The sequence below is a fragment of the Andrena cerasifolii genome, chromosome 16 (genome assembly GCF_050908995.1).
Source record: "Andrena cerasifolii isolate SP2316 chromosome 16, iyAndCera1_principal, whole genome shotgun sequence".
Lineage (NCBI taxonomy): Eukaryota > Metazoa > Arthropoda > Insecta > Hymenoptera > Andrenidae > Andrena > Andrena cerasifolii.
In genome coordinates, this window is record NC_135133.1 from 5,760,071 (window position 1) to 5,786,836 (window position 26,766).

Sequence of the window (26,766 nt, forward strand, 5' to 3'; positions counted from 1 at the left end):
GCGTGTTCGACTTTTATTGCGTCGGTCCCTGCCGTCCGTGGAGAATAACTCGTATATAGGACAATCGAGTGGAAACGGTCGAGAGGACGCACGCAAAAGGAAGCAGCACGCGTCCCGCTCGGACGAATCTCTTCCTGGAAGGAGGACCGGCGCTCGCGGAAGAAGGCGCAGCCTCCGGCGGCACGAGCATTGCCAGCGGGAGCCTCTCTCGCCGGCAGTGGCAGCGGCGGCGTCGCTACCACCACCCCCGACGACAAGGGGATGAAGAAGAGCGACGGTATCGAAGTGAGACGTGTATATATGTATATATAGAGGTGCGCGCACGTCGGCAAGTTCAGTCGTCTACCGCGTGCCGAGCCGCGAGCATCGCGCAGCAGCAACCCTCCTGCGCTACCAACCCCCCTTGTTTCCTTTAGTCTCCATTTTTCGGTCGCCACGGGGGCCCTCGCAGCCAGTGGTCACGTGTCCCTCTCTATCCTGCTCCAACTATCCCCCCCGTTGCACGGTTGAACGGAAGTGCAGCCGACCAAGTGCCACCCCATCCCCTCTGCCCGTAGCTGAGCTGTCATGTAATTTACAACTGGGACTAATTGACGACCAGTGGCTGTCGTTTTTTTTTTTATAAAAAAAAAACAGAAAGAATAGTAATGTGAAAGGGGCTGGTAACTCGTAGGGCTTCTGGTAAAAATTGAAAATGAACGATCGTTGGACTAGACACGTTGGATCTATTGGCGGAATGTCGATAGAGCTCCACGTTAATTCGTGATACCGAGGGGTAGGGATGTTCTAACGGTGACCACGTGCAATGTCGTTGGGACGCTGAGAGACCGGGGTTCGACGTGACCGAGTAATTTTTGTTCGGTTCGTTTGTTTGGGAAAGTCGGTGGTTGGAACGCTGGTTTCAGTGAGATGTGAGACCAGGATGGAAATGAAGATCAGCATACTGCTTCTGGCGCTCCTTCGCCTGGCCAGCGCGTACGAAAGTAAGGATCCACTGATTCAGTTATCGACAAGTAGATCTGCTGGCTCGTTCCGCGGGCCAAAGAGTTGAAGATGCTACTGGTAGTCGATCGATTATTCGTTCCATTTCCATGGGCAAGTGTCTGGTCAACAGGCGGTTTCATTGCTGTGATTGATCACGCATTTTTGGCGGGCTTGCAGTGCGTACAGTAGAAGTTCGTTTGCGTTGTCGTTGAATAAGGAAGATTCACTAATTACCCCTCTGTTAACAGTTTTATATTAGTAAAACTCATCGATCTACCATTAACTTATTTTCCACACAACTTTCGAAAATACCAGAATAAACAAGCTCATCCAAAAGAATGATATCATCATCGCCACCATCATACATTTCAATATGGAATAATCCCAATCATTAATTAAGAGAATGAAAACAAACCACCCCTGACGCTCGCCCTCTCGCACCAGGTGCAATTAATCACCTCCACGACCAGATGACACCAAAAAACCTCCAAAACAAATCCCCATTACAAATGAACGACATCCGCAACATCCAATCACGTGCTTCCCACTCTCTTTCAAAGCAAGCATCACAAAAATCCCACCAAGCAAAGTCCACATAACATAAAAAACACCTCCCCAATGTGTCCAACGTCCGTACAGTGCGCAACAAGGGTCGCCATCACCCCCTATCACTCTCGAATCATCTTCGATATCGGAAGACACTTCCGGGGACCACTACCATCGCGGAAACTTTACAGCTGCGGCAAAGAGCCCCGGCGCGTCCAAACACCGCCCCCTCGCCCCTGCCGCGACGGAGATAAATTCGCGGGTGGAATTTACGGGAGCAGCCTGATATCCTACAAAGCCCCAGGCTCGAGATCGTGACATGTTTCCCCGTGAACGTGACAGCCGCGGGTAATCGTCGTTCACCCGCCCGTACGGTTTACTGCTCCGAGTCAAACAAGAGACGCGGTCGCCTACTCGTGCAAGGGTAATAAAGTTGCCCGCGCGCGAACTCAGCGGCCAGGAGAGAGCGAGAGGGCGGAGAAAGAGGCCCGGGCATCGCGTATATACGCCAAGTGTAAAGACTAAGAGATCTCCTAAGCGAGAGGATCCCGTTGACTGATACACGACGTAAAATCCCCCCGGTACGCATCGTTAAACCGGGCTTTACCGTTCCCATCGCGCGACGTCTAAATTTACCGCGGCCGACTCGCGCCCCTCCGCACGCCCTCGCGGAACGTCCGATCGCCTGGACGTCTTTCGGCTTGTTAACGCGGCCGCGATCGTCGGGGGAAATCGTCGGGATCTCTCGGCGGACGCGACTCGTTTCGCTCGCTGAATTAACCCTTTGCACTCGGCGCCAGCCTTCGATCTTTATCGGCGCGCTCGCGTGGTAATAAGTTAACGGGATAACGACTCCAGCGGACGGATCGGCCGCTTAGAGCCGCAGGTGGATGCGCCGAGCGTGGTGAACGGAAGTCGGAGTAGATTGTTATGTTCATTTGTTCGGTGGCGAATGAATTGTTTTGGGAGCAACGCCGAGAGGGTGGTCTTCGTGGTCTGAGGTTCCAGATAACGCGAAGTCACTCCTTACTTTCAGACACGAAGGAGGAGGATGACGCGGAGGAAGACGACGAAGAGAATTACCCGGTGGACGACTACGACTACGGCGACTACGAAACCGCGACCATAACCAGCGACACCGATCTTATCACGGGTGGCTCGCTGCCGATCTTCCTGGCGGAGCCCGTCGACACGTTCGTCGTGAAGGGGAAGCCGGCAACCCTCCACTGCCGCGCTGCACATGCTCTTCAGGTAGGAAAGACACTGCACCCCCTTCTAAATTATACAAACCTGCTCTAATCAGAAAATACGAAAACTTAGAATCTTTACACCCTCTCAAACTTTTCATCAAAATTGCCATCAATTCTCCGAGAAACAACCCCCACGAGAAACTAGCTGGGGAAAGTTCATTTCACACGCAGACCTTTGCGCCAAGTAGGTAGAATGGGATCCGCGAGATGTGTCGAAGCCCAGAAACAAAGCCCCGCAGAAGTGTCACTTTTCGGCCCGTTTCCGTTTCACGCGCCCATGGAACAGGTCCCGCGGCCACCTACCTCCAGTCATTTTCCACTCGAGACTTATTAACCACTCGACCAGCTCGCTGACTAGCTGGGCCGACTCTATTCACGCGTCGCGGAAATTCGACCAACTCCGCGGCACCTTATCCCTGTCGGTTCGCAGGTGTACTTCCGTTGTAACGGTGAACGGACAGAGCGATCGCAGCACCAGGATTTTGTCGACCCTCGTACCGGGACGAGGGTCGTCGAGGTCGAGTTGAACGTGACGAGGAACGAGGTCGAGGAGTACTTCGGTAGGGAGAGGTTCAAGTGCGAGTGCGTGGCATGGTCGGGACCAGGTCAGATTCGAGGGCAGCCAGCCACGGTTGAGGTCGCTTGTAAGTAGAGAACACTCCAATCTCTCCACTTCTATTTTGCTTCCACTCCCTCTCTCTTCCACCCACCGATCCCTTTTCCTGACCCTTCTTAGATATCCACGGGGGTGCCCGATCGAACGAGGTCCCTCGCGCCTTGCCGCGCCATAAGATGCGATTTCCAAGATTGACCGGACTGGATTGACCATGCTGTTCGTTCGGAGAAATCCCCTTGATCCTCTTCGCCCAGAGTTGCACCGGTAATGGAGTTATCTAAATAGTTCACCACTTGTTTATCGAGGCGTTCGATTGCTCTATCGGAGAATAGAATACCGCGGGTGCAATTGAGAACTCCACCGAACAACAGTTTCCATAATTCGGATCGTACAGCCGAAACGAGAAGGCGAGGTTGGGTCGAGGGGCGCGGCAGCGAATGAACGCGTAATTGTAGCGTATTCGCGGATGGCTGGGGGCCGCGAAAGAGGCATTTAACGGGGGTCGATCGAGAGAAAACGGCCGGCAGCGGGTATGGCACCTGGAATCGGTCATAAAACGTAACTTCATTAACCCGATTAGCGGTAGCCGACTCTCGAACAGGGGTTTTCGAGATAGCCCGACGGGAAATTCACTCTCGTAAGCTTCGCTGTCGACGAGGGTTAGCCACCCCCGCGGCGCGGCGAGGGATGCCCGCTTGTTTTCACCGGATATCTCGTGACGCGTAAACCGTAGTCGAAAATCTAATCGATATTCTATCGCAAAGCAAACACCTGTGAATACAGGATCGCTCAACTCCCTTTCACCGCACAGTGGGGAAATTTCGCGATTTTATGGCCAAAACCACAAAAAGAAATTTTTCAATTCGACAAAATAAATGAAAATGTCAATTGAAGAACTAATATGACTATCAAATACCACCAATTTTACTGTTAAGTGTTTTAATACAAAGCTCGTATAGACTCGCAAATGTATTTATGTTCATGCGAGGTTAGACCGATCGCAAAGAATTAATCCAGATTTTCAAGTTGCTTCAAACACTTATATTGTGTTATTCAAAGATCTGAAAATAATTTGAAGGCATGGATTGAATTCCTGGTGGTGCGTGAGATATCTTTTTGTCCTCAAAATAATTATGCTTCGGTTTTTAATACGTAATTTATATTAAAAAAAAAGTGTTAAGGTTCTGACCACGAAAATGGATACAGTTCTTCAATTGGCATTTGTATTAAATTTGTAAAATTAAAAATTTTCATTTCTGTAGTTTTGGCCATAAAATCGCAAAATTTCCCCACTGTGCACCGGTCTGTTGTGTGATTCGCTCTTTTTTTCTGCCGTCCCTTTCTGGCGAACGGCAAACGTGTATCGTTGGCATGCAAATTGGAATGGTAACCTGTGAACCGCGGCGAATCGGTATTCAAGTCGCGCGACGATGCACCCAGACCTACAATTTTTTTGCATCCGGGCTTTCATCTGCGTGCTGCTTTCCTCGAGCAGTTCGTATCAATGGGGTTAGCGTCAGTGCTCGCTGTAACGGGGAAAGTCAAGTGCTCGAATGGCATTGACTTGCAAGAAAGATTTGCAATTGGTGAGGCGCCTCATATTGATCCGCGGAGTTCGAGCTCAAAGGAGGAGATTGCACGAACAACGGTTTTCCAAGGGTCCCGTGAAAATTCTCCCGTCAACGCGTCGCAGGCATTCCTCCTCAGACTTTCCAACCCTTCATCGCGGAATCGTTCAATCTCCCGGGAGCACCGCTCGCGTGTTTCGATCTCCTAGCGCGGCGAAACGAGGCGGATTGTTTCGAGGAAAACGGAGTTCCGCGCCCGCGGAGCGAGCACTCGCGTCGAAAGAGCAATTTTCATTCAGACGCGTCGCGGCGAGGCGCGCAAACACGCGGGGCAAACAGGAAGCAGAATTAAATCGGTGTTTGCGCGCAAACAGGAAACGGACGTGCTTTCGAAATTGAATACGCGGAATATCGATCGCAGCCGCGTCTCGTCGCGAGTCACTGTCATCGAAGTGCCTCCGCAAGCATTTCGGAAAACACTTAAGGGTGGTATTCTCAGTCGCTACTTATTCTTAAGCAAATGCTTAAGCACGCGGCATCCTCCACTAACCCAGTAGCTAGTAAAGGATGCCGAATGCTTAAGCATTTGCTTAAGAATAACTAGCGACTGGGAATACCGCCCTTCAACACCGGGGATACGAGCGAATTGATCTCGCGAGGATTCCGTTACGCGCCTCGGGGAGCGATTACACGCGGCGGAACGACGGTTAATTCCAGCGCTTCCGGTTCGTTCGAACGGAAATTCCTCGAGGCTGTCGATGGATGCACCGAGGAATGCGTACTCGTCAGTTCTCCGTGACGCCAAGAACATTCCTAGACGAGCCTTGCAACTGCTTATTGGATTGAATCGTTCAGCAAAACGGTAGAAAATCTGCAGGAGCCAGCAACAAATGATCACTCCACTCCGTTTGGCCTCCCGCACGCAGGAGCCGAGCCACTTGAATGAACGTTGCGGGGCGCATCTAATCGTTCATATTTCCAATTCACGGCTTTATTAAAAGCAGCCCCCGGGTCCGCGCAATATGGCATCGGGTCAAAAGTAGTCTAGACGACCGCAGGGAGCAAGAATGTAGCCGGTAGGTGGATCGGCGTTCCCGCTGTGCCATTGCTTGCTGCTCTTTACGAACGATATAAAGGCACCTATTTTGCCGCGGTACACACGGCACACCGAATAATATACCATAGCCGGTGGCTGGCCGGACGAATAGCTACCCTCGTGGCCGCGGATCGAGCGAAATCTTTTTCTGCCTTTCCTGGTGGCACCGGCGCGGCGCAACCGTATAGACGCGGTCCATGAAAGCGCCCTTGCATTTGTACACGCGCCCTAATATCGCTGAGTGCCCTACTACTCCCGTCCGCTCTTTCTCCATCCACCCCGCCCCGCTCTACTCTGTCGAGCCCTCGTGCCCCGTGTTTCCGTCGTATATTAAAAAAAGCCCGCGAACGCAGACCTGAAGAAGCACTTCCTGTCGCCCCCGTACTCGCTGGCCGTGGAAGCCGGTCGCAACGCGGAGCTGCGATGCACGCCGCCGCTGGGGGTGCCGCAGCCCAAGGTCTACTGGCTGAAGAATGGTTCGCCCCTCGAGACGATCGCCAGCTCCACGCAGCTCTCCTCCATATCGGACAGCATCCCCAACGAGGTGTCATCCGCCGGAAGCTTCGTGCAGACCACCGACGGACACTTGATACTGGGGGAGGCCGAGCTCAGGCACCAGGGGAATTACTCCTGCGTGGCCGAGAACATCGGCGCGAGGCGGGTCAGTGAACCGGCGGTGCTGACGGTTTACGGTGAGACCTCTTGCGAATTCCGTGAGACCCGGCCGCCCATGAATATTGCAACGTTCGTGGCGCGTCCGCTTCGACTTCGGCGTAATTAGAAACCGTAATGGCGGATCGTCGATAATTAGCTGGAATATAATAAATCTCTTTCTTACGCGAGTGCGGCGGAGGACGGACGCGTTGAATGAAGGTGGTGGTGTTAATTTGTTTCGATCGATAGCGCCGGGGAAATTTTATGATACCGCGGGCCCGTGAGGTTGGAACCTGTTCCTGGAAAGTTCAGGGACTGAATAGAAATTAATACATTGTACTCGTCGTTGATAATTATCGCTTTCAGCGTAGCTTTTTCCTGCATCCCGCCGTCATCCTTGCCTTATGAGGTTCTTAACCGTTCCTCTCGCAATACGATGTTTGCATCTCGTTAGAAGAGAGACCAGTTACTTTGAACTTATGAAGAGACCCGTCATGCTTCATTGCGCCAGTCATGAATTCTAGGATGATTCAAAATTTCTCGAGCGCTGTCAATTCGAATTCCACCCCCGATCGTGAAAGGTCAACGGCCCTCTAGCCACCTCTTTCCTTGTTCCGTCCCTCCTCTAACATTCTGCCCGTTCTGGATTCGTTGCCAGTGAACGGCGGGTGGTCTTCCTGGTCCGGATGGTCGGACTGCAGCACCCGTTGCGGCCGAGGTGTACAAAAGAGGACACGGACGTGCACGAACCCGGTGCCCATCAATGGGGGTCAAACCTGTCCGGGTCCAGCCACGCAAAGGGTCGAGTGCAATCCTTCCTGCCCGGGTAAGCGGAGACCGCAACCGTTTAATCATAAGTTCGACAATGGCACATCAAAAGGTCCCTAAACCCGGGCGCAGACGTGTCTCTGGTGGCGTCGGGGACGCCGTCAAAGACGGGGCACCCGAAACACAGGCCTGAGCCAAGAATGTAGCCACGTTCCACGTGGGGGCCGGGACGAATCTGATAACCGAGATTTAATCGTGACGTTCAAGTTCACCCGTTGCTTTCAGCGGTGGACGGCAGATGGTCAAGCTGGTCCTCGTGGTCTGCATGCGGTCCTGATTGTTCCAGAGCGAGGAGGAGATCCTGCAACGACCCCCCGGCGAGCAATGGCGGCCGTCCCTGTCAGGGCAAGGACGTCATCGTCGAGTCCTGCTCCGCGGATCGATGTAATGGTGAGTCTCCAGCTGGGTTCCCCGTCGCTTTTTTCCGTTCCTTTGTCTTCTTATTGTTCGATAACTCGGCCAACGGCGGACAATTTATTACGAGCGAACGCGGCCTGCTCTCGTCGTGCCCGATCATCGCCAGTCGCGGCCCCCGACTCGCGATTCAAATTAATAATGACTCGCCGAAAGATCTCCATCTCCTATTTGCGTCGCGAAAGACTGCAGCGTAATCGTCTTCGATTAACCGGCCCGTTGGAGGCCCTGAACACTCCTATTGTTACGTGAAACCCGCGGGACTGTTACGGTCGAGCAGAATTTTTCGGAGTTAATCGTTGGTCGGAGCGGAGAAGGCGAACGTTATTTGGCTGTGCATTTAGAGCCACAGTGTCTATGAAATCACGTCTGTTTCCGTACAGTAAGTCACTTTTCATCCTTCTGCACTCGCATGCAGCTTACGTGCAGGAAGGACCACGAGTGTTCAAAGAAGGTAAGTACCTCAGAGCAGTGTCCCACTTGTAGAACGCGCGTCTGATACGCTCTTTGCACCGCAGCAGCTAGAACGATCGATCACAGGAGCATACTGGCTCTGTGGATCACTCTGAGCCTGGCAGCGGTTATCTTAGCATGTACCACCATCTTTGTCGTCCGACTGATGCGTCGGAAGGAAAGGATGGCTCTGTATGGTGTCGCGAGGTTAGATTTCCATCGACCCGGGGACCTAGCGAAATCCGTGGTTTCGAAGAATGACAGGGCAGTGCTGTCCGTGGACAGGCGACTCGAGCAGGTGATAGACGAGTCGAACGCGGCCAGAATGTCTAGGTAAACGACTCTCGAGGAGTTAAAGTCTGATCGATCCTTGTCCCCCGTTGAAAGTCTCTCTGACGATACGCAGGTCTTGCTCGGAGCACCACTACGACGTTCCACAGCTTTCATTGCCTTCAACAACTAGGCCATCGCCCAGTTCGTCGGTTACCAGGTCTTCCTGCAGGACCTCTCAGCGAGGACGCGGGCTCTCTGACAACGAGGAAGGTCGATCATCTCGTAAGGAATGACTGCAATAGAGTCTGGAGCTTCGTGGACAGGCAGCAGTCAATCTTTGGTGACGTTTGGTCTCCAGGTTCCACGAGTCGCCCGAACCCAGAGAGCACCAAGGACGACAACGAGGACCACGACGAGGACGAAAGGGTCGGAGAAGACGACAAGAGCTACGAGGACTCCGGTGGATTCATCGTGAGGACGATAGTGGATGAGCAAGGTGCCCTACTCGTGGTGCCAGAGGCTGGAGTCTCGATGTCTGTACCTGAAGGAGCGATTTCCCGCGGCCGCAGGCACAGCTTGCACCTGGCTGTTCTTGGGGATGACTCCTTGAGGCCCAGTCTACCGTCTGGATTGACTCTGCTATCGGCGATAGTTGCCTGTGGACCGAGTGGCATCGATCTCGTGAAGCCAGTGATCCTTCAGTTCGAGCACTGCGCCGAGCTGAGGACCGGTAACTGGGAGCTGAGCCTCTGGTCCACGGACCTAGACCTGGAGACTCGTTCCAACAACTCGACCAACTCGTCCGCAAGCTCCAACATCACCTCCACGACGATGTGGCGCAAGATCCTGACACTGGGTGGCGAGCCGATCAACCTCCCCGGGCAACCGTTCGCGCAGTTAGATCACTGTGGAGTGTTCTTGGTCACTGAGACACCCAGTGTCTACGCAGTGGCTGGGGAGAACTCTGCTGTAGCGCCAGGACTAGCCGTGAAGAGGATCTGCGTGGCAGTTTTCTTGTCGCGAGAGAGGGATCACATCAGGTGCCACCTGATGGAGGACACCAAGGCGGCGTTCAAGCTTCTGGTGGAACAGGTATGTCTTTGAAGGCGCAACGGACGTGGGAATGCGAATGGGGTGGTCTATGATGCTCAGGCAGAGTTCTCAGGAGATACATCAAGTAGAAAAGTTGCTTGATTCATTTAGGAACGTCGATTAGGAGGAACCCGAATCGATCACGGAGCCCTAGGTCTCAGAGCGGGTGGCGCACCCCTCCGTATCGATCTCGAGGATAGAGAAAGCGGATTCGTGGAGCGCCAGGAGGTGCCTCATCGTCGAATCTGGACCTCATCCAAATCGAGTGTCAGGAGATCCTTCAGGATCGAGAAGATGGTGGGTGAAGTGAGGCTCAGCTTCGAGCTGCGCGCCTGCCAGTGTGGTTTCGAAGAGCACGCGCTGTTCCTGAGGATCGATTTGGACTTGATGAAGAGGAATGGGTCCGGTGGGAAGAGGACTACGAAGACGGAGTCGTCTGTCGTTTTAAGAGGGAAGAATTCCACCAGGTCGACAGAATCTGTTGTTCCAAGACCATTCAGGTACCATTGAACCCTTTGCTCAGTATATTTTGTTAGACTACGCGCTGCTTAACGATGTGTACGTTCGCCTTCATTCAAGATTCTCAAAAACGTTGAGAAAACAGCTCTGTCAGTGTCTCGACCCGCCCAGCGCCCGAGGAAACGACTGGAGGATGCTGGCACAAAGGCTTCAAGTCGATCGGTGAGCTTCCCTCCATCAGATCCGCGCAACAGAAACACGGGGCTCAAGACGCCGGTCGCGATTTTATTTCAGATACGTCGACTATTTCGCGACGAAGGCGAGCCCGACGGAGCACATCCTGGACCTGTGGGAGGCCAAACACCAGGAGGCCACTGCCCTCGCGGATCTCCTGAACCACTTAAGACTGATGGGCCGCGTGGATGCAGCCAACGTCCTCGAAAGTCGTCTCGGACCGTGGATCTGAGGCACCAACCCCCACTGCCAATCACGAACCAACCGTTCACAACTTTTCAACGTTTTGTACATAGACAGAAAGCGAGATATATATTACGTCTAAAAGGAAGAGATCGATGTAGAAACAACGTTGTATAGAGACAGCGACCGTGTTTGTACATAAAGCTCGTTTATAGCAAACGCTCGTTCCGTTCTTTAAATTACTCCCTCCCCTTTACGAACAAACGAAACAGAGCTTCAATAGGTTTCGCGGTGGCTCTGACGGACACCATTCCCCATCCTCCAGCAGACTACCCCATAAATGACCGTATTGTCCATGTAAAACCTCCGATTCCCACGGAACCCCATTGCGGCAGCAATAGCCGCAGGCGTTGTCTTTCGAACATCGCCGCCTCGCACCCTGGACCCTCCCCCCAATGAAAGGACGATAATCGTCCGCGCGAACCCTCCGCAGCGTTCCCTGGTCGCCGAGTCCTCTCGATCATCGGGATCCCGGGCAACAATGCCCGGAGCCGCAGCAAGATCGGAAGTTGCAAATGACGTTCTGGGCCAATTTGCACCTGAATACCGACGCCGCGTTCCTCGATGGCGGCCGGGGAGCGCGAGGGTGGCAGCAGGATACAGTCGCGGGTATATTTAGGCGGCCATTTGGCTTGAGCATTCGGGGCGCACGGTATCGCGGCGCGAGCATTTCAGGTAGGCTTCTAGGTATCGCGTCCAAGAGCAAGGATGCGTGGGATGTTCGAAACAATGGGCATTATCCGGCTGAACAGGGAAGTGAGGGTCTCCGGGATTCTGGCAGGCTTCGAGGAGCTATAGGTATGCGGAGATGCCAGCCCTTGTATATAGGTAGGTATGCATGTATCCCTTTGCCATCCCCTCGAGGTTGTCTCTCCGCTTTGGCCCTCTTCCTCCCTCGTCCAACCCTCTGTCTCCCTCTTCCTCCCTCTCCATCCTCTTCCAAGGACCGTCCACAGGGTTGGAGGGTGCAGGCAGGGCGAGGGGGTAGCATTTAATCACAGGAGTCCGCTGGTGGTAATTCCGTCGGACAATGGCTGTTGACCTGCGTCGCTGGGGATGCCGTGCCGGTCACCCTTTCACGCTAATACCCGTGGATACGCTCTCTTTGTCGGTGACTCGCCGTCAGCTGGACGCCCTGTCCTCTTTCCTCGCGCGACGGTCGAAAACTGCTGGACTCGATCGCGAAAGAGGGAGCAATCCATCGCGCAAAACACTGCAACGCCTGAGCGTCGCTCGCACCGTACGGTCGACCCAGATTTCCGGCCGGAAATGAATCGCAGGGGGATTGTAATGGGATACCCTCGACTCCTGGCAAGAACTCGAGTAATCGAATAAGTTACCGATGAATTTTCGTTCGCTCTCGCCTCGAGCTATTTCGTTCGGGATACGCGGAGCTTTGATTGACCGAACGTGCAACGGCGTTACCGAGTCCGTCGTGATCGGTCGGCCCTATCCGTTGCCGCGGAATCGAGGGAGCAGCGATTTCAGAATCGGACCGCGCTCGCCCCGATAACGTCGTCGTAACGACGCGGTTATTGCCGCGGCCAACGGTATCGTATATGCATAATCCACGTCAGAGTCGCATAAATTCCAGGCCCAGAACCGTATTAATTTCCCGACTAATCGCGATTGGGATCTACAGGCAATTACGAGAAGGATAGGGCCAATCAGATTGGCGGCTGCCGCGCCGGTTCGACTCGCTTCCGTTAACGCGGAAGGGCGAACGCGAACGAGAACGCGAACGCGCCCAGTCACGCACACGCAACTCCACCACAACCCCCAACCCCCAATGGCCATCCTTCGACGCGTACAAAACAGCCGCGCGAGGGTGCCTTTATGAATTGTCCGGAGAGATATCGCGATCGAACCATCTATGGAAATCGATCTGCCTACCTCTCTCTCTCTCTCTCTCTCTCTCAGTCTCTCTCTCTCTGTTTCCCTCGCTTCCTGTACACGGCCATTTCCGCGCGGCGTCTCGCCGATTCTCTGCGAATAAATTGCGCAGAGCTGATTGCTTTAATCGTAACTGCTAGCAATTGCTCGAATGGATATGAGTAATGTATCGGGCAGCGTTGCACGACTTTGCTTGTTCAGTGTAACAAATTGTGGGAGTAATTACTGCAACCGAAAGTGTGTTAATTGCTGGATTTTGATTCGATGTGGGGAATGGCAGGAAGAATGGCTACGATTGTCGATGTAATTTTCAGGATTCAATTTCGGGTAATGTGGAAGAGAAAGTAAATCGAAATTGTTAAATGCTTTACGATCGAGTGGGGTGAGTCCCTTTGGTGGGAGAAATGAGGGAGGGTTATGTTGAATGTTCCTCCTAAGCATCAATGATTTATCAATGATTATCTAATTGGATCTCTGAGGACTACCAAATTAAATTCCAACAATTTGTCGGAATAAAGCGACTTTGATGGGGAGGAATCTCGGGGATGCCAAAATAGGCACAATTAGCATGCCATTGGGCCGATGCACGTGCACGTAACGTTTGGCCAAGGGGCGTCTTCCAAATAATTACATCACGTCGAAGGGAAATAAAAGAGAATCCAACGGAGAAGCAGCGTATCCGAGCGTTTCAAGAGGGGAAACTCCGCTGCCCTGTAGCAATGAAAGAAAGATTGTAAAGAATGAGAACACGGTTGAGATCTTATCGTGGATCCCCCCTGCTTGCGAATCGTTAACGAGAAGTGGCGAACTTAGAAGCAAAGAGCTTGGGTTTATGGCGAATCAGGTCACATTACAAACACGAATTATTTTACACAGAGTGAAAATAGTTCCGCCAGAAAAAGCGTGCGCTCGGTGCAGGAATAAAATTAGGGGGAAACAGAGGAGGCCAGAGCAGCGTGAAAAAGAGGAGCCAAAGAGCTCGCCTCTAAAACAGCGTCGGAAAGGAACCGGGCGTATTTTTCCGCTGTCGTCGGATTTCTGCCGCGGCCGGGAAACAAAAAACGTGGCCGCATAGTTCCGAAACAATTCCGTCGTGGAATTCCACGGCATCGTCGTCTAAAGGGTAGTAAATTTCCCGCGCATTTTGCACGGCATGCGCCGCGACGCGTACAGTCCTCGTAGAAATTGCCCGCTGCGATAATTCCCCCGACGATCTACAAATTAATCCAACCTAGACAAACGAAGCTAACCCGCCGTCTGGTTCGAGAGCTCCTCCGAGCAGCGCGTCGTCAATCTCGAATCCCAGCAAGAGGAGCGTCAAAATCCAAACACAGCCCCAATCTGCATACATTTTCTTACCAGTCGCTGCGACAAACCCCGCTCCCCCTGGCAGGACCATAAACCAATCCCCCTCCGCCCTCTGGCCGGTGACTTTACAAATTGCGATGCAGCCGGTTACAAGTCACCGAACGGACGTAAATAGCGCGCGACGAGGCGCAAACAGCCGGGCATTATTCGCCCGCGTGTACAGGCGCCAGGTTTCGCGAGCAGGCGACGAATTCGCGCGGGACGGACACCGACGTGTGTCCCCGTCCCTACAGCACATTTGTTGCAGGAATGTCTCAGTTACGTTGCGGTTTAATATCATTGCCGAAACATCGCTCATACGGTACGAGTGTAACATTGCATCTCGCAACTTATGAGCGCCGTTTCGGCAATGATCCGGATTCAATACGGACTCACATATTTGCACTCGACAATGCGGAACGTTTTTATTAATTATAATAAATTAAGCGACAATTGTAGGGACACTGAAAGTAATTGGAACATGTAAAACTTTGTTCGTTTGTTGCTGTATATAGTTTATGAATTTGTTTAAACCCTATAGTGTTAATTAAGTAATCGTACTAATTACTTATGTTATGGAATCTTAAACTGTATTCTGCGTGCCGAGATTTCAGGATCGTTCCGCGTAATTCCGTATTCATTGCGGATTCGTTTCTGAAACGGCGCTCATAGGTTACGAGTGCAACGTTTCACGGCAATGTGTGCGCGTGTCCATTGCAATGTTTCAACAATGTTGCAGTAATATTGCAATGCAATCTGCAACCAAACGGCAACACTACAATGTACTGCAACGGTTGTGCAACATTCCTACAATCGAAGTGTGCTGTAAGGACGTTCTCGTCCCGCGAACGGTAGTATCAATATCTCCGGGCCCGATACGAGCGTCGTCGTCGTGGTCGTGGCCGTCGTGGAACGCTCCTTCGCCGCGGAATCTAGCTCGCGGTCGCGACATTTGCATGGGAACGCCCGGCTTTAATCCGCGAGGCAGCGCTGAATTATGCGACCGGGCCGATTTGCATAACGCCTCGGAGCCAACGTGGTCCTACTCGCCCACCCTTGCGTCCCCCCCTCGATAAATGACGATTCGCGGAAAATTGGCCCTCGCACAGGATTAAATCCGCGGCTTAATTAAGCGAGCGTTACAGCGGCGACAAGAGAGAAAGGGAGAGGGAGAGAGAGAAAGAGAGGACGATCGTCATTCCCAGACGCCGGGCCACAACAAATCGCCGGGATCCACCGCGGCAATTGCCACGTACGTTCTCGTTAACTTACGGCAACGAGCGGCATTCCTCGTGGCAGGCCCTCATTGCCGCGACACTTTGACGCTCGGCGCCTAATTAGGCAATCCTTGTCGAGCGAGCCGGATTTAACGAGGCGCGGGCCTGATCGAACGTCGGATCGGAGGCGGCCGCGCGCGAAAATGCTAGCCCCGGTCCCGATCGGTTATTACACGGTGTCTTACGCGGCTTTTGTCTCGGGCGATATCTGCTGCGGAACGGAGACCGGTTGCTCGGAGTAATACAGCTCGTGACAGCAATCAGTTGCGCGATCAACGGCGCAGCGTGAAGATTTGTGTTCGAGCCGGTGTAATACATCTGTCTGCTGTATATAATGGGCGAGCGTGTCGGGGGCTATGGAAAAAGAGCGGAAAAGCCCCCTGGGGACCTGTTCGAGATTCGAATCTGGGTCTACCGTGTCATGGTGATATCTAGACCGTCTCTGTTCTCTGGCTGATGTTTCCTCGGTTTCTCTGCGTGCAGCTGCTCTGATTACGTGCCTCTGCTTGGGATCGACGGTCTGCTTCATTGTTTCGCGGAGCTTGAGGTACAGCAATTAATTATCCCTCTGAAATTAGACGCTTCTTCTCGGAACCTGGCCACGTCCAGAATCCTCTAAAAAGAATTATATCTGGATCCCTCGAGATTCATCAGATCGCTAAAGTGCTAAACTATTCTGGCCGTGGAACGGCGAGTCGGGAGATCAAGCGTGATCGCGAAAGGTCAAGCAGAATGGGATTGCACGGATCGAGGAGAAAGTCGAGCGAAGCAAAGTTACGCCTCGCGCCGCCTCAGCTCGCGCATACATTAAGCGGCGGAGGTGAGAGGGTAATTTGTTAATGCGATAAATTGCACCACCGTCGTGGCGCCGTCGGAGGGTGCAGGACTCCGTGGGGGAAGGGGCGAGGCGGGGGGCGAGGTGGCTTCGGGACGACGGCAAAGAGAGTGGAGCAGACATAAGGCGGGTAATCGGCTTTTGATTCCGCCTTAAGTTATGGGCCACGTCGATCGTACGTCATTGCCGGTGCAAAGGCGAACTATCGGCTTCGTCGGGGATTTATGGCGGGTTCACGCGAGCGACGGGGCCCCGCGAAAGAGGAAACCGAGGGAAAGAAGGGGCGACAGGGTACCGCCTAATGATCGCAGCGTTTGCCTCGAGGATAAGAAACGGGGCCTTCGTTTAATTCGACATCGTCGTGATCGCACGATCCGACGCAAACTGGCTCGTTCCACCCCTCGAAGTATACATTGAAAGTGTACGCTTCCCTTTCTAACAGAGGCAAGAGCAGAAAGAAATCTCGCGTATAAAAAGTTCCATCGTTTTTCGCCGAGAAAGTGATAAAAATTAGCACGCGGAGGGGTTAACGGCTCCCCAGGCTGTGACAAAGCGATTGTTTTTTTCGACGAAGGTTCAGGGGTCAAGCATTAGGGTGGTTTCATTCGAGTCACGGTGCAGACAATGTATCGGAGGGCTGTTGTTTTGGAATATAATTAGAGGGCGGCTTTATCTCCAGCAGTGTTTCAAGATCGTCACGATGCGCGGTAGATCGGGCAAGGGTTAGCCGAGATTCCCTCAACCCCGTCAGACTTTTTTTCCCTCTCTACGTTCCATTTCGCTCGCCGCTGGTAATCGATTGCCGCGCGCGACATGACGAAGTACCTCGTACCTTCGGCAATGTTACAAAGGTCAGAACACCGACGGTGGAAGATTAATTGCGCCGGCGATGTATTCTTAGTTTCGCATTTAATTTGCAGCGGCGTCGATTATCGCTGACACCGTAGGTCATCAGCGGAGGCCATTTGCTTGGAAATTGAATCACTTTACGCGCGTTTAACAGGGAACAGCGTCGACAAGGACGTCCTTCTCTGCTCTCAACGCAAAGAAGTATTGATGGTGTCTGACCCAACACGGGAAGATCTACTTCAAGCTGATCGTGCGCCAGAGTTCATAGAATTTCGAGGACAAGAGAATCTGCACGTCGCCCTGCGCTGTTGTAAAAAAAAATGTATCGCCACGGAAACGGTGCACCCGCCGTCTCTTGTCTCGGTGGCCGTAAAAACATTTATCTGGGCGAGCGATTCCGGCGAGCGGAAAATGTGGCCGAGGAACAGGGAGGCACGGTGGCCAAACGAATTAGCATGCACGTGCACGGAACTTTAAAGTTTGAACTGGCGCAATGTATGCGCACTCGGTGGAAGGCGTACCGGCAATTCGTTAATATGATACGCCGTTCAATAAAGAAGAGAGGAGACGATTAGATCGGGGTTGGCGCCGCCACGGACGAAGGAACCAGGAACGGGGCCGGGGAATTTATTTCCGAGCGGGAGCAGATTAAAAATGAATATTCATGGCCACGCCTATTAAAATATAACGTGCATCGATTAACTGTTTGCGGTTCAATTTATTTCTGTCGCTCCATATCGGCCAATCTGCGCCGGCTTGAATACATTTCGGCGGGGCGCGTCGCCAAAGATAACGCTTCCGAACAGACGCGCGTCAAATTGAAGCGTTAGACGAATCTGTTTAATTGGGAAAATTAAAAATTTTATTACGCTCTTTCTCTTTTGTATCTTTACCCGTCTCTGCTTCAAATAGAATCCAAGATCTCTTAATATCCTGGACGATAATCATTTGGGATGAAATACAGTCTGTCCTGGAGAATGTTCAAGACTGAGGAGAAGAAAAAGTTGGCCAGCTTCTTAGGCCGTCTTTCGCGAGGCTGTCTCTGTTGCGACGACGAAGAGGCTGAGATCCCCGAGAGAAGACAAATAGTTGAGGAAAGCCAGTGATCTGATACTGACAGATGAAAGGAAACGCGGAGGCTCGAAAGAAATGGAGCACCGATTCTGCGATCCGGTATTGTATTGTCACGGCCGCTGACAGTGAAGTACCGTCCATCGTGCCACGAAGATTAGTTTCGGCTGCTGAAGAATCGGGCTTCGTTCGCCACACCGGAAACCTTATGCGGCTGACGGTGAAAGGACGCGGCAGGGGGAGGGATCTTGATGAAAATCGAATCGCGAAGCGAGCCCATTCGTAAACATCACGAACAATCCGGAGCGAAGTGCTCGGGCGAGATCCTTGATAAACGACTCGGAGCGAAACGAAGAAATAAGAGACACCCCCCGGGGAAATCTTATTAAATCATCCCTTAAACGACACGATCCTATTCACCAGCAAAGAATTAATAAACCCGGGGAAGCCGAACGGTAAATAGAGACGTGAAAATTCGCGAAATCCCCGCGAAGAAGTCCTTTCAAACTGCGTCGATCTCTCAGCCGTCTCGGGCCCGCGGCTCCAAAAATTGCATTCCTTATCGCGGTGCAACCGAATGCACCCAGCGCGAACTTGAACGGCCGCCTCGCGGCGACCGCAATAGGGGCGCCTCAAGGTGCCGCTATAAATACGGCAATAAATCGCCACCATAAATCGCTGGCTTTGTTACCGGCGGTATCGATATCGCGTTGTCGCCGCGCTATCGGATCCAGCTCGAATCCCGAGCAACGACGCGGACGAACAGCGACAAAGAGGCGGCCACGGGTGGAAAGAAAGAAACGTGGGGCCGTAGAAAGTGCGCGGGACGAAGGGGAGCGTTACACCCCCGCTACGTGTAGGACGACGGGACGCATGGGCGCGTTTCCATAAGAGGCTGCCGAGGGGGAGGGTGCTCGATAACGCTCTTGTTACCTCGAGAACGCAGACACGTCGTGCCGCGTGTATCGAGGCCTTCGAGGAGTCGGCCAGATCGGGCCCCTTGATCTTGTTAGCAGATAGGACGCGACCCGATCCAGACCCCTCGGTGCACTCCACCTTGAAGACCGTCTGGCGGCCGGGGCCACCACGTTGCCGATTGCCACGACGCCCTGACCGATCGAGAGATCTCCGCCGAGCTTTCGTTATAATGGAATCAAAAGCTTCCTTTGTCCTGACCGGGCGACAGCGCGCCCTTTGGCCCTGATGACAGCGAGATGGACGAGTGGACGTTGAGAATAAATGGGATTTAGGGAAATCGTTTCGCAACGGTGGATGAATAGGATATTAGTAACTACAGGGACCGAGGGTTGGTCGAGCAGCTGATGAATCTTTTTATCATACACAGGGTGGTACACGTGTATCTTTTTTCAAAGATGGTGAAGGGGAAGTTCCTTGGTCAGGGTGGTATGGTTTCGACACACCTTCGCCGACCAGACACGATTTAGCGGAGATCGCTCGCTAGCGATATCATATCGCTAACGAGTGAAAGAAAAAGTTGGACCCCGGGTAGAATACGACCGCGACGGCCAGCCGGTCAGACCAGAAAGAAATGGCCAGTGAAGCTATCAGGGTCGTGCATTAAGCGGCGATAACGCACTCGGTCCACCGAGTCCGCGCGCCCGCTCGTGACTAAGCGTGTTTCTTCAATGAAGCACCGGGGCCCGCGGAAGTCTCGATTGCATTATCATTCGTGGCAGCCGTGGTAGCCTGGCGCTATCGTATTTTTTCGTCGGCAGCCAGATTTGCATGGCCGCGGGACCGTAAGCAAGACCTCGCGATACCACGGAACGGCTTAATCCCTCGAATACAAACGAGAAATTATACACAGATCCGACGGTGGGCCAGCCATGATTCGACCTCCTGCGTTTCTTGTTAGCCGAAATCGACGTGTAACAGATGGAAGAAGTATAGCGAGACCTCCGGAACGGTTAGGAGTAAAGACGCTACTGGGACATCGAGATCCGAGAGGCCAGAAATGAGTTTCGTACAGTTTCCAGGCTTCCATCTCCGAAGGCATCATTTAACCGACCCCTCGTGGAGGCTTGGATGGCCTATTTTTGCGTAGAATCGCCAGCCGAACATTCCTCGCGGCCGTATTTACCGTATTCGATTCGGTATTCAAGGGACACCACGTTTGCAGCACGGTTTTACCTGAATGAAAGCCCGTATTATCATTCGAGGCATTCAGCGACGCGCTAGCGTATTCTTTCGAGATTTGCATGCTCCAAGACCTACAGCGGGCTCCGCGATATCGCCAGCGACGGCTTAATCCCTTGAATACGGAACGATAAATCGCGCGCTCCTTTGACGACGCGGCTCCCGGGGGTGGCGGGAGGGTACAGCGAACAAAAAAAAACGGTGATTCATCGTTAAGTGCGCGACGCGTATTTATCTTCGTTCGCGATCAATACACTTTGCGCGGTGAATGAGTCCGCATTCAATCAGCCGTTTTCCCTCCTTCCGCGTTCTGCACTCGCGCGGTCTCTATTTTCTTTCCTTCGGGGCTCGATGGTCAGGACCGAGCGGCGGGAGAAAAATTGTTGCGAAGCGAGAGCGGAGAGAGTCTGGGAGAGATTGTAATTGGCAAGCCGAGATTACGCGATCGCGGTGCGCAAGGATTACGGAGCATCCGCGGAATATAAAATTCCGCCGGACGGAATTATCGAACCTGCGTGGCTGAAGCAATTGTTTCCTAACGGAGGACAATAACGTTGCTATCATCTAAGGAGGCCTGATGCCATCTATATCTGGACCTATCAGGTCCACTTTCCAAATGGGTATTTACAGAAGACAGATCGGATTCCCATGACACCCTTGCATTAATGGAACCCCCCATCTTCTAGATCCCAAGACCAATTTCCCTCACTCACTTACTCCCGCGAATCCTCTACTATAAAAGTATAAACTAGGAACGCGTCGACCGCCAAAAAAATCCACCGTTATTGTCCAGGATCACTGGCCGCGATCTCGCGCGATCAATCACCCCCGGAGCGTAGTCGCGTCCCGTAGGCGTGTCCCCGCGAGGGTTCCGCAGATTACGCGGATCGGAAAGGGCCGAAGGAAAGGAGGAAGGCAGAAAAAAAGCCGGTGCAAGGGGTGGCACACGGCGGACGCGGTTTATTTACGACGTTATTTCCGAGGAATCCGACGAGCGAGAGCGCGTATATGCCGGTGTGCAGCCAGGCAGTCCGCGGCGGTGGCAATTTGGTCGCTCGGCCGTGTTAGTCGCTCGCTGGGCCGATGTAAATGCAAATACAAATGCATTTAAACTGGCTGCCATCTCTCTCCCTCTCTGCCAGTCTGCGCGGGGCCGTAACCGTTAATCCGTGCCGCAACTAACCGCGCTCAAACGTGCTACACGCCATGGGGACACGTACACGAGGAGGACAGACTTCAACGAGAGTGCGCCGGCCCTCTTCCGGGCCTCTGACGCGCTGATGTCGCCTCTTCTTCTTCATTATGCTAGGCGGCTGCGAGTACGCGCGGTTACCTTCCTTTTGGGCGAACCTTGCCGCACCGGGGACCACGGGGCACAGTGGGTCGGATTTAAAATTTGGCGCCTTTTGGGTCTTTTTTTTAAGGATGTGTTTTTTATATAATCATGCAGAGAAGGGTGTACTGAAAATATTCCAATTGGTTAGAAGTTGGGACTCGTTGGGACTTAAAAGATGTTCTTTGTCAATTTTAAAAAATATCGGAAAAAAATGGTATTTAATTTAAATAAAATGATATTTGGCTGCATTCATTTATTATTCGACTTTTGCTTATAACTTGGAAACGAAAAGTTTCCCGAACATTCCATTTAAACTACTGAAAAGGGCATTAAATAAGGTACCAAATAAACAGAATTAATTTTTTTTCTATCATAAATAAGTTAATAAAAATTGAAAAATAAATAAATGTAAAAAATATTAAATTATACATCATTAGAGAGGAATATTTGTTTCTTATTTTTTGGCGCAAATTTTATTCCGTTATCTTAAAAGAAAGACCCAAAAGCCGCTAAATTTTAAATCCGGACCACTGTGCGGGGACGCGGCTAATTTCTAGCCACCGTCCACTTTGTCATCTTAATTAGGCGTTTTAATGTCTTGTCCGCCGCGGCATTCGCGGACAACCCGTGGACAACTCGCTGGAATTCTACGCTCGGCCAGGGAACGATATTCCCGGGCACAAACATGCCCGTTATTGCTGCGTTCAGCAGCGAAGCGATTCGAAGAGTCGTGGACCGTGCTGAGGAATTAATCGAGTCATTGTGATCTTGCGACGCTCGTAGCTGGATTAATTTGGTACGAAGTAGGTGGAAATCTATTACAGAGCGATGCCAGGAGGTTTGTCGTGGTATTATAGAGTGTGAAGTCCAGAGGAATTTGCTGTTTTTTGGAAGTAGAATTCCTAGAAGAGCTAACGATGATCTCTGATAATCGGGAGAAGAGATTCGTCGCCAATTAGCAAAGTGAAAGGTGCCCCGCAGATCTCTCACCCCTGTTGCGGCGTCCATTCATCATGGACACCCAGCCAGTACCCGAAATACAGCGATCCCGCATGGCCGCCTGAATTTACGATGTTTTCAAGCGACGGGACGCAAGAATCCGCTTTGAATTATCACGGGCATTTCAATTATCATTCCAGCGTAAAATACTTGTTAACCAGCCCCGCCGCGGACTACCCGCCGCGACGCGGAATAAACAAGACTGACCGCGGTCGCGTGAAATCTCCGCCATTACCATGATTTACGCGGTCCCCCGGCAACCCGGAGCCACGGATAACAAATAATCGGCGATTTCGCCGATTTCTCCCCGACACGGGAATCCAATTAACGGCTCGCGGGCCCGCGACGGTCATTACAGCCCCAATAAACTCGTTCTCGCCTTCGCCTGATTCCAGGGGAACTCGCCTAACGAGACGTCGTTTGCCGAATAGCCGAGAAAATCCGGCAGCCGTCAGAAACGTACCTACGGTCACCTCGACGCCTTCCCTGAAAGGCCATTCCGCCCTGAGTTCGCCCGCCCGAAAAGAAACTCCCCCCTCCCCGTCCAGCGCGTCTTTTCCCTCCGACCTCTCGCTGAAAGCGCTTCCCTTCGACGTAAGAATCGAGGCAGACGTGTCTGCTGGCGACAGGATAAAGAACCGCTCCTACACGCACTTACGTCACGTCCTTCGATTCCCCCCCGCCACCCGGTACCCCCCGTCGTTCCCTTCTCGCCGAGCATCCGGCGCGAGACCGTTCCCCGCCTTATCAGGGGGAGAAGGTTGCGCCCAGATAAGGCACGTCGGACGCGGTGCGCGCCCAGCAGCATAAATTGTTTCGAGGGCACTCGCCGATCTCGCGAGCGATTCGCGAATGGAACGAACGGGGCTAAGGTCCCCTCTCTCTGTATGTACGTCTCACGTGTGAGATAGCTTCATGCGGTACGGGGTGACGCGAAAGTAGACTTGGGAACCGGAGGAGCCTCGAAAATGACGAGGAGCGAGATTTTACGAAGGCTTCGTTGAAGAGGATTGATAGAAGGGAAGATGAGGTGGTTTTGTGTTACTAGAAGCTGGAGAATGAAGTTTAAATTCTGAGCGATTCCTTGCTTCTTCCCCAATGAATTCTAATCTTTCCTCGGGTAAGTTTCTGCGCTCGGGGTTGCAGCACCCAACAGGGAAACATTCAATCGGCAATTACGCCGTTTCCCCAGACCACTCAATCTTCCCCGGCAGTTATTTCTTCCGCTAACCTACTATGCATCTCCCTCGAAGCAAAAAATAATTACACCATTCCTGGAGAGGGCGATCTACGAACCCCCATGTCCAATGACTTCTCTCCCTCCTCCTAATAGATACAATCTCTCCTCGGATTTATCGACGCGCTCTCGAATCACCCTGTATACGAGCTCGTATATCGTGTCGTCTACAGAGGCGACGGTTCTCCAGCCCCTTTCGCCACCGTCGCGAAACAAATGTCTCCTTTTCTTCTCTTTCTTCGCCCCCCGAGCCTCCCCCAAGATTTCCCCGTTCCACTGGTCCGTGGCTCGAGAAGCCTCGCCGTCTTCGGCACGTCTAAAGGCGGGGTATCTCCTTCCTACGACCAAGTCCATTGCCACAGTGGGACAGAATCCCAAGAAACAAGGAAACAAGTCAGAATTCAAAAGTTGTGGGAGGATTATGTTTTTTTTTATATATTTCTTGGAAGCTGCTAATATGAACTCCTAAAAAAGGTAAAAATATCATGACGCCTACTTCTGATCTGTGTGTAAACGCGTTTCTAAGTTTGTATGTATTTTTCGTGTAGAATTTTAAATCGAGTCTTTTAGTTTTTGGTGATATAAAAGAAAGAAAACATTTGAGGTCCCAGAGACCCGAGAGTATTTTGGAACAAAATGTGGTAGGTATTTATCTCCCCCACTTCGTCAACAGGGAGAGGGTTGCTCCTCCGCCGACGAATTCACAGAGAGAGGGCTAGGCTGGTACTCAAACAGACTCGCGTCAGGCTGCTTCGTCTGGCGCATACCCGACGATCGCAGATGCTTGTAGGAGAACAGATGCATGCTTCCCCATTGCACCAGTGTACTGCGACCAGTCGCAGATAGGAGATCCCGCCTTAAGAGCACGCATTCTTTCCCCAAAAGAACAGCCAAACACCGTTCCAGCTTTCTGGAGGGAGTCGAAGGGGTTTGTTCTCCGCTATTCGAGCGCGTGGAAACGCTGTTGACAATTTCGACAACACTGGCCGTGGGTGGAGGAATCGGGCGGAGACCTCGATTCGAATAAACTTGGGGATTTTATTCGGTTTTCATCGGTGCCGGCGGAAAAAGAGAATGGGGGTGAGGCGGGCGGGCAAGGGTGGCGGGTTCGTTAGCCGATGTAATTTCAAACTTGCTGACTGGCCGCGGGTATGAATGGAACCGGAGGGCCGTGGGGGAAATCGGCTCGCGGAAAACCCTCCTGGTTATTGCCGTGCCGTGCCTCGTTCCCGTGTCTATAGCCAGCCGACGGGGGTTGGATCAGGGGCCGCGATTGACCGCCGGCAACATTTTTCTTCCGCTCGCCAAGTCGGCGGTCGCGCTCGCCGCGGTATTCTCTCCTTCGACCCCGCTGCCCGGGGAGGCCTTGCTCCCCTCTCCCTTTGAAGAGTCCTCAGAGAACGCTCTCGCCGGAAAAGTTTCCCCCGCGACCGCTCAATGGCTCGGAGATTTTCGCCGACTCGTTGGAAACGTCGATGTAACGCGATTTGGATGAAAGACGATCAGCGTCTTTCATGGAAGTTCGGCAGACGGATTGGGAGCCGGGATACTTCTCGAGGAGCGGTTCTCGGCCGTCGTTTTCCGATGAGGAGTTCGACGCGGTCTCGAGTTCGCGGCGACTGCCAGTTGGAAGTAATTGAAAGAGAGAGGGGGTTGCTTAAATTCCGTTTCGTTTCATTTAGCAGCTCACTTGCGCGGAGCCTTTTCTAACGTTGCGTTCCTCGTTCACGAATTGAGAAGAATACTTAGCGTTTCCATGGTCCTAGGATATCAGAGGGTGACATTTATCTGGGACGTAGCTAAAGCTCGTCAAGTAAGGGTTTGTAATAATACTTTATGACCGTGAGATGAAATTGTAACAGATTACGTTACTGTCCGCGAAGAAGAAATTACGCGATTCGTACACGGCAGATAAGTCACCAAAACGGCCGACGATTTCGAGATGGTCGGACTTTACGATCGCTCGTAAAGCGTGGCGGGCTCGCGCTTAAGCCCGATCGCGATCAGCGACGAGATTAGGCTAGATCCTTGCCTTGGAGTCGGTCGATCGATAGCCGGGGACTATGGGATCGTCCGCGTTGCAGAGACAAGCGCCTTCGCGTTTCGAATCCCGCCATAGGCGTGGGCGACAAACAGTCCGGCCCTCGGGAACCGCACGGAACACCCAATATGCGGTAAATTGTCTCTGACAACTAGTTCACCAACACCTGCCAACCCGCGGGGCGATAATTAAATTTGCCGCCCGAATTAATTCCAATGTTAGTCCGTGCAGCTTCTAGGAACAGGCGGCCCGCTGATTACAAGGATTAAAGGAAGCTTAAACGTAAACCGTGGACGAAGATTTGAGCGAGCAAGTTCCGGGTCACTGAAATACCGAAAAAAGACCGCGGGAGTTCAATATTACTGCAATGCAGCACCGGCAGTTCAAATATATAATCGCCAGGAATAAATAACTAGGTTCGAAGAAACCAACCGAGTGAATAACCAAAGCAGTTATTTCCATGCCTGCAAATGAATAAATGAATCTGCTAAATCTGTCGGTAGATGGTGTCTAAAATTACTTCCCCCGGAATTAAGGGGAATATAAGAATTTAGGGCAGAGTACAAATTGTCGATACCTAGAATATTATCTTCCACATTTATTTTCCACTTGGACGACCAAGCTCGTTCCAAAATGCAACTATCGATTGGCTGCGCGGCGAGGGGATCGGGCGACCACGTTGCAGGAAACAATTTCGAAGTTCGTGGCGCAGCTAGACTTTTTCCCTGCCGAGGTTTCAGGCGCAGCGTTTGCACAGGCCTGCACGGGTCAGAAACACGGGCGTAATACCACGGCTGCTCGCCCATCTATTGTAACAGCCCGCCGTCACGAATCCGTCGTTTCAGAAGGCCTTCATCCGTGTAAAAGCCTCGGCGATTCGCCGCTAATTATGAGTAACGACAGCCTTTAACGCGCCCCGGCACGCCAACCCTCTCGCGTAGACACCCCCGCCGCGCCCTATTATTCTTTTTCTCGCTAGAATCTCTCGCAGTGGCCAGTGCCAGGCTACGAGCT

General features: G+C 52.4%; 1 protein-coding gene across 6 annotated transcripts; it reads left to right on the plus strand.

The window, feature by feature from the left end:
* The first annotated feature begins 349 nt into the window (after positions 1–349).
* Positions 350–10,869, plus strand: LOC143377526 (netrin receptor UNC5B). Of its 6 annotated transcripts, XM_076828845.1 has the most exons (13): positions 350–983; positions 2,567–2,781; positions 3,211–3,424; positions 6,414–6,752; positions 7,373–7,540; positions 7,768–7,932; positions 8,375–8,410; positions 8,475–8,742; positions 8,816–8,964; positions 9,041–9,774; positions 9,886–10,274; positions 10,354–10,455; positions 10,528–10,869. In XM_076828845.1, the coding sequence occupies exons 1-13, from the start codon at positions 923–925 to the stop codon at positions 10,697–10,699; spliced, it is 3,012 nt and encodes a 1,003-aa protein (XP_076684960.1). In that variant the 5' UTR covers positions 350–922; the 3' UTR covers positions 10,700–10,869. The 6 variants fall into 6 exon arrangements, with proteins under 6 accessions (XP_076684960.1, XP_076684962.1, XP_076684961.1 ...); XM_076828842.1 differs by lacking the exon at positions 350–983 and having other exon boundaries at positions 2,213–2,781; positions 8,478–8,742; XM_076828841.1 differs by lacking the exon at positions 350–983 and having other exon boundaries at positions 2,214–2,781.
* The last annotated feature ends 15,897 nt before the right edge of the window (positions 10,870–26,766 follow it).

Coding starts and splice junctions, on each gene's coding strand:
- LOC143377526 (XM_076828841.1), top strand. CDS start 2,461: ATGTTCATTTGTTCGGTGGCGAATGAATTGTTTTGGGAGCAACGCCGA. Junction 7,541..7,767: donor GTGCAATCCTTCCTGCCCGG/GTAAGCGGAGAC, acceptor CGTTGCTTTCAG/CGGTGGACGGCAGATGGTCA. Junction 9,775..9,885: donor TCAAGCTTCTGGTGGAACAG/GTATGTCTTTGA, acceptor TGATTCATTTAG/GAACGTCGATTAGGAGGAAC.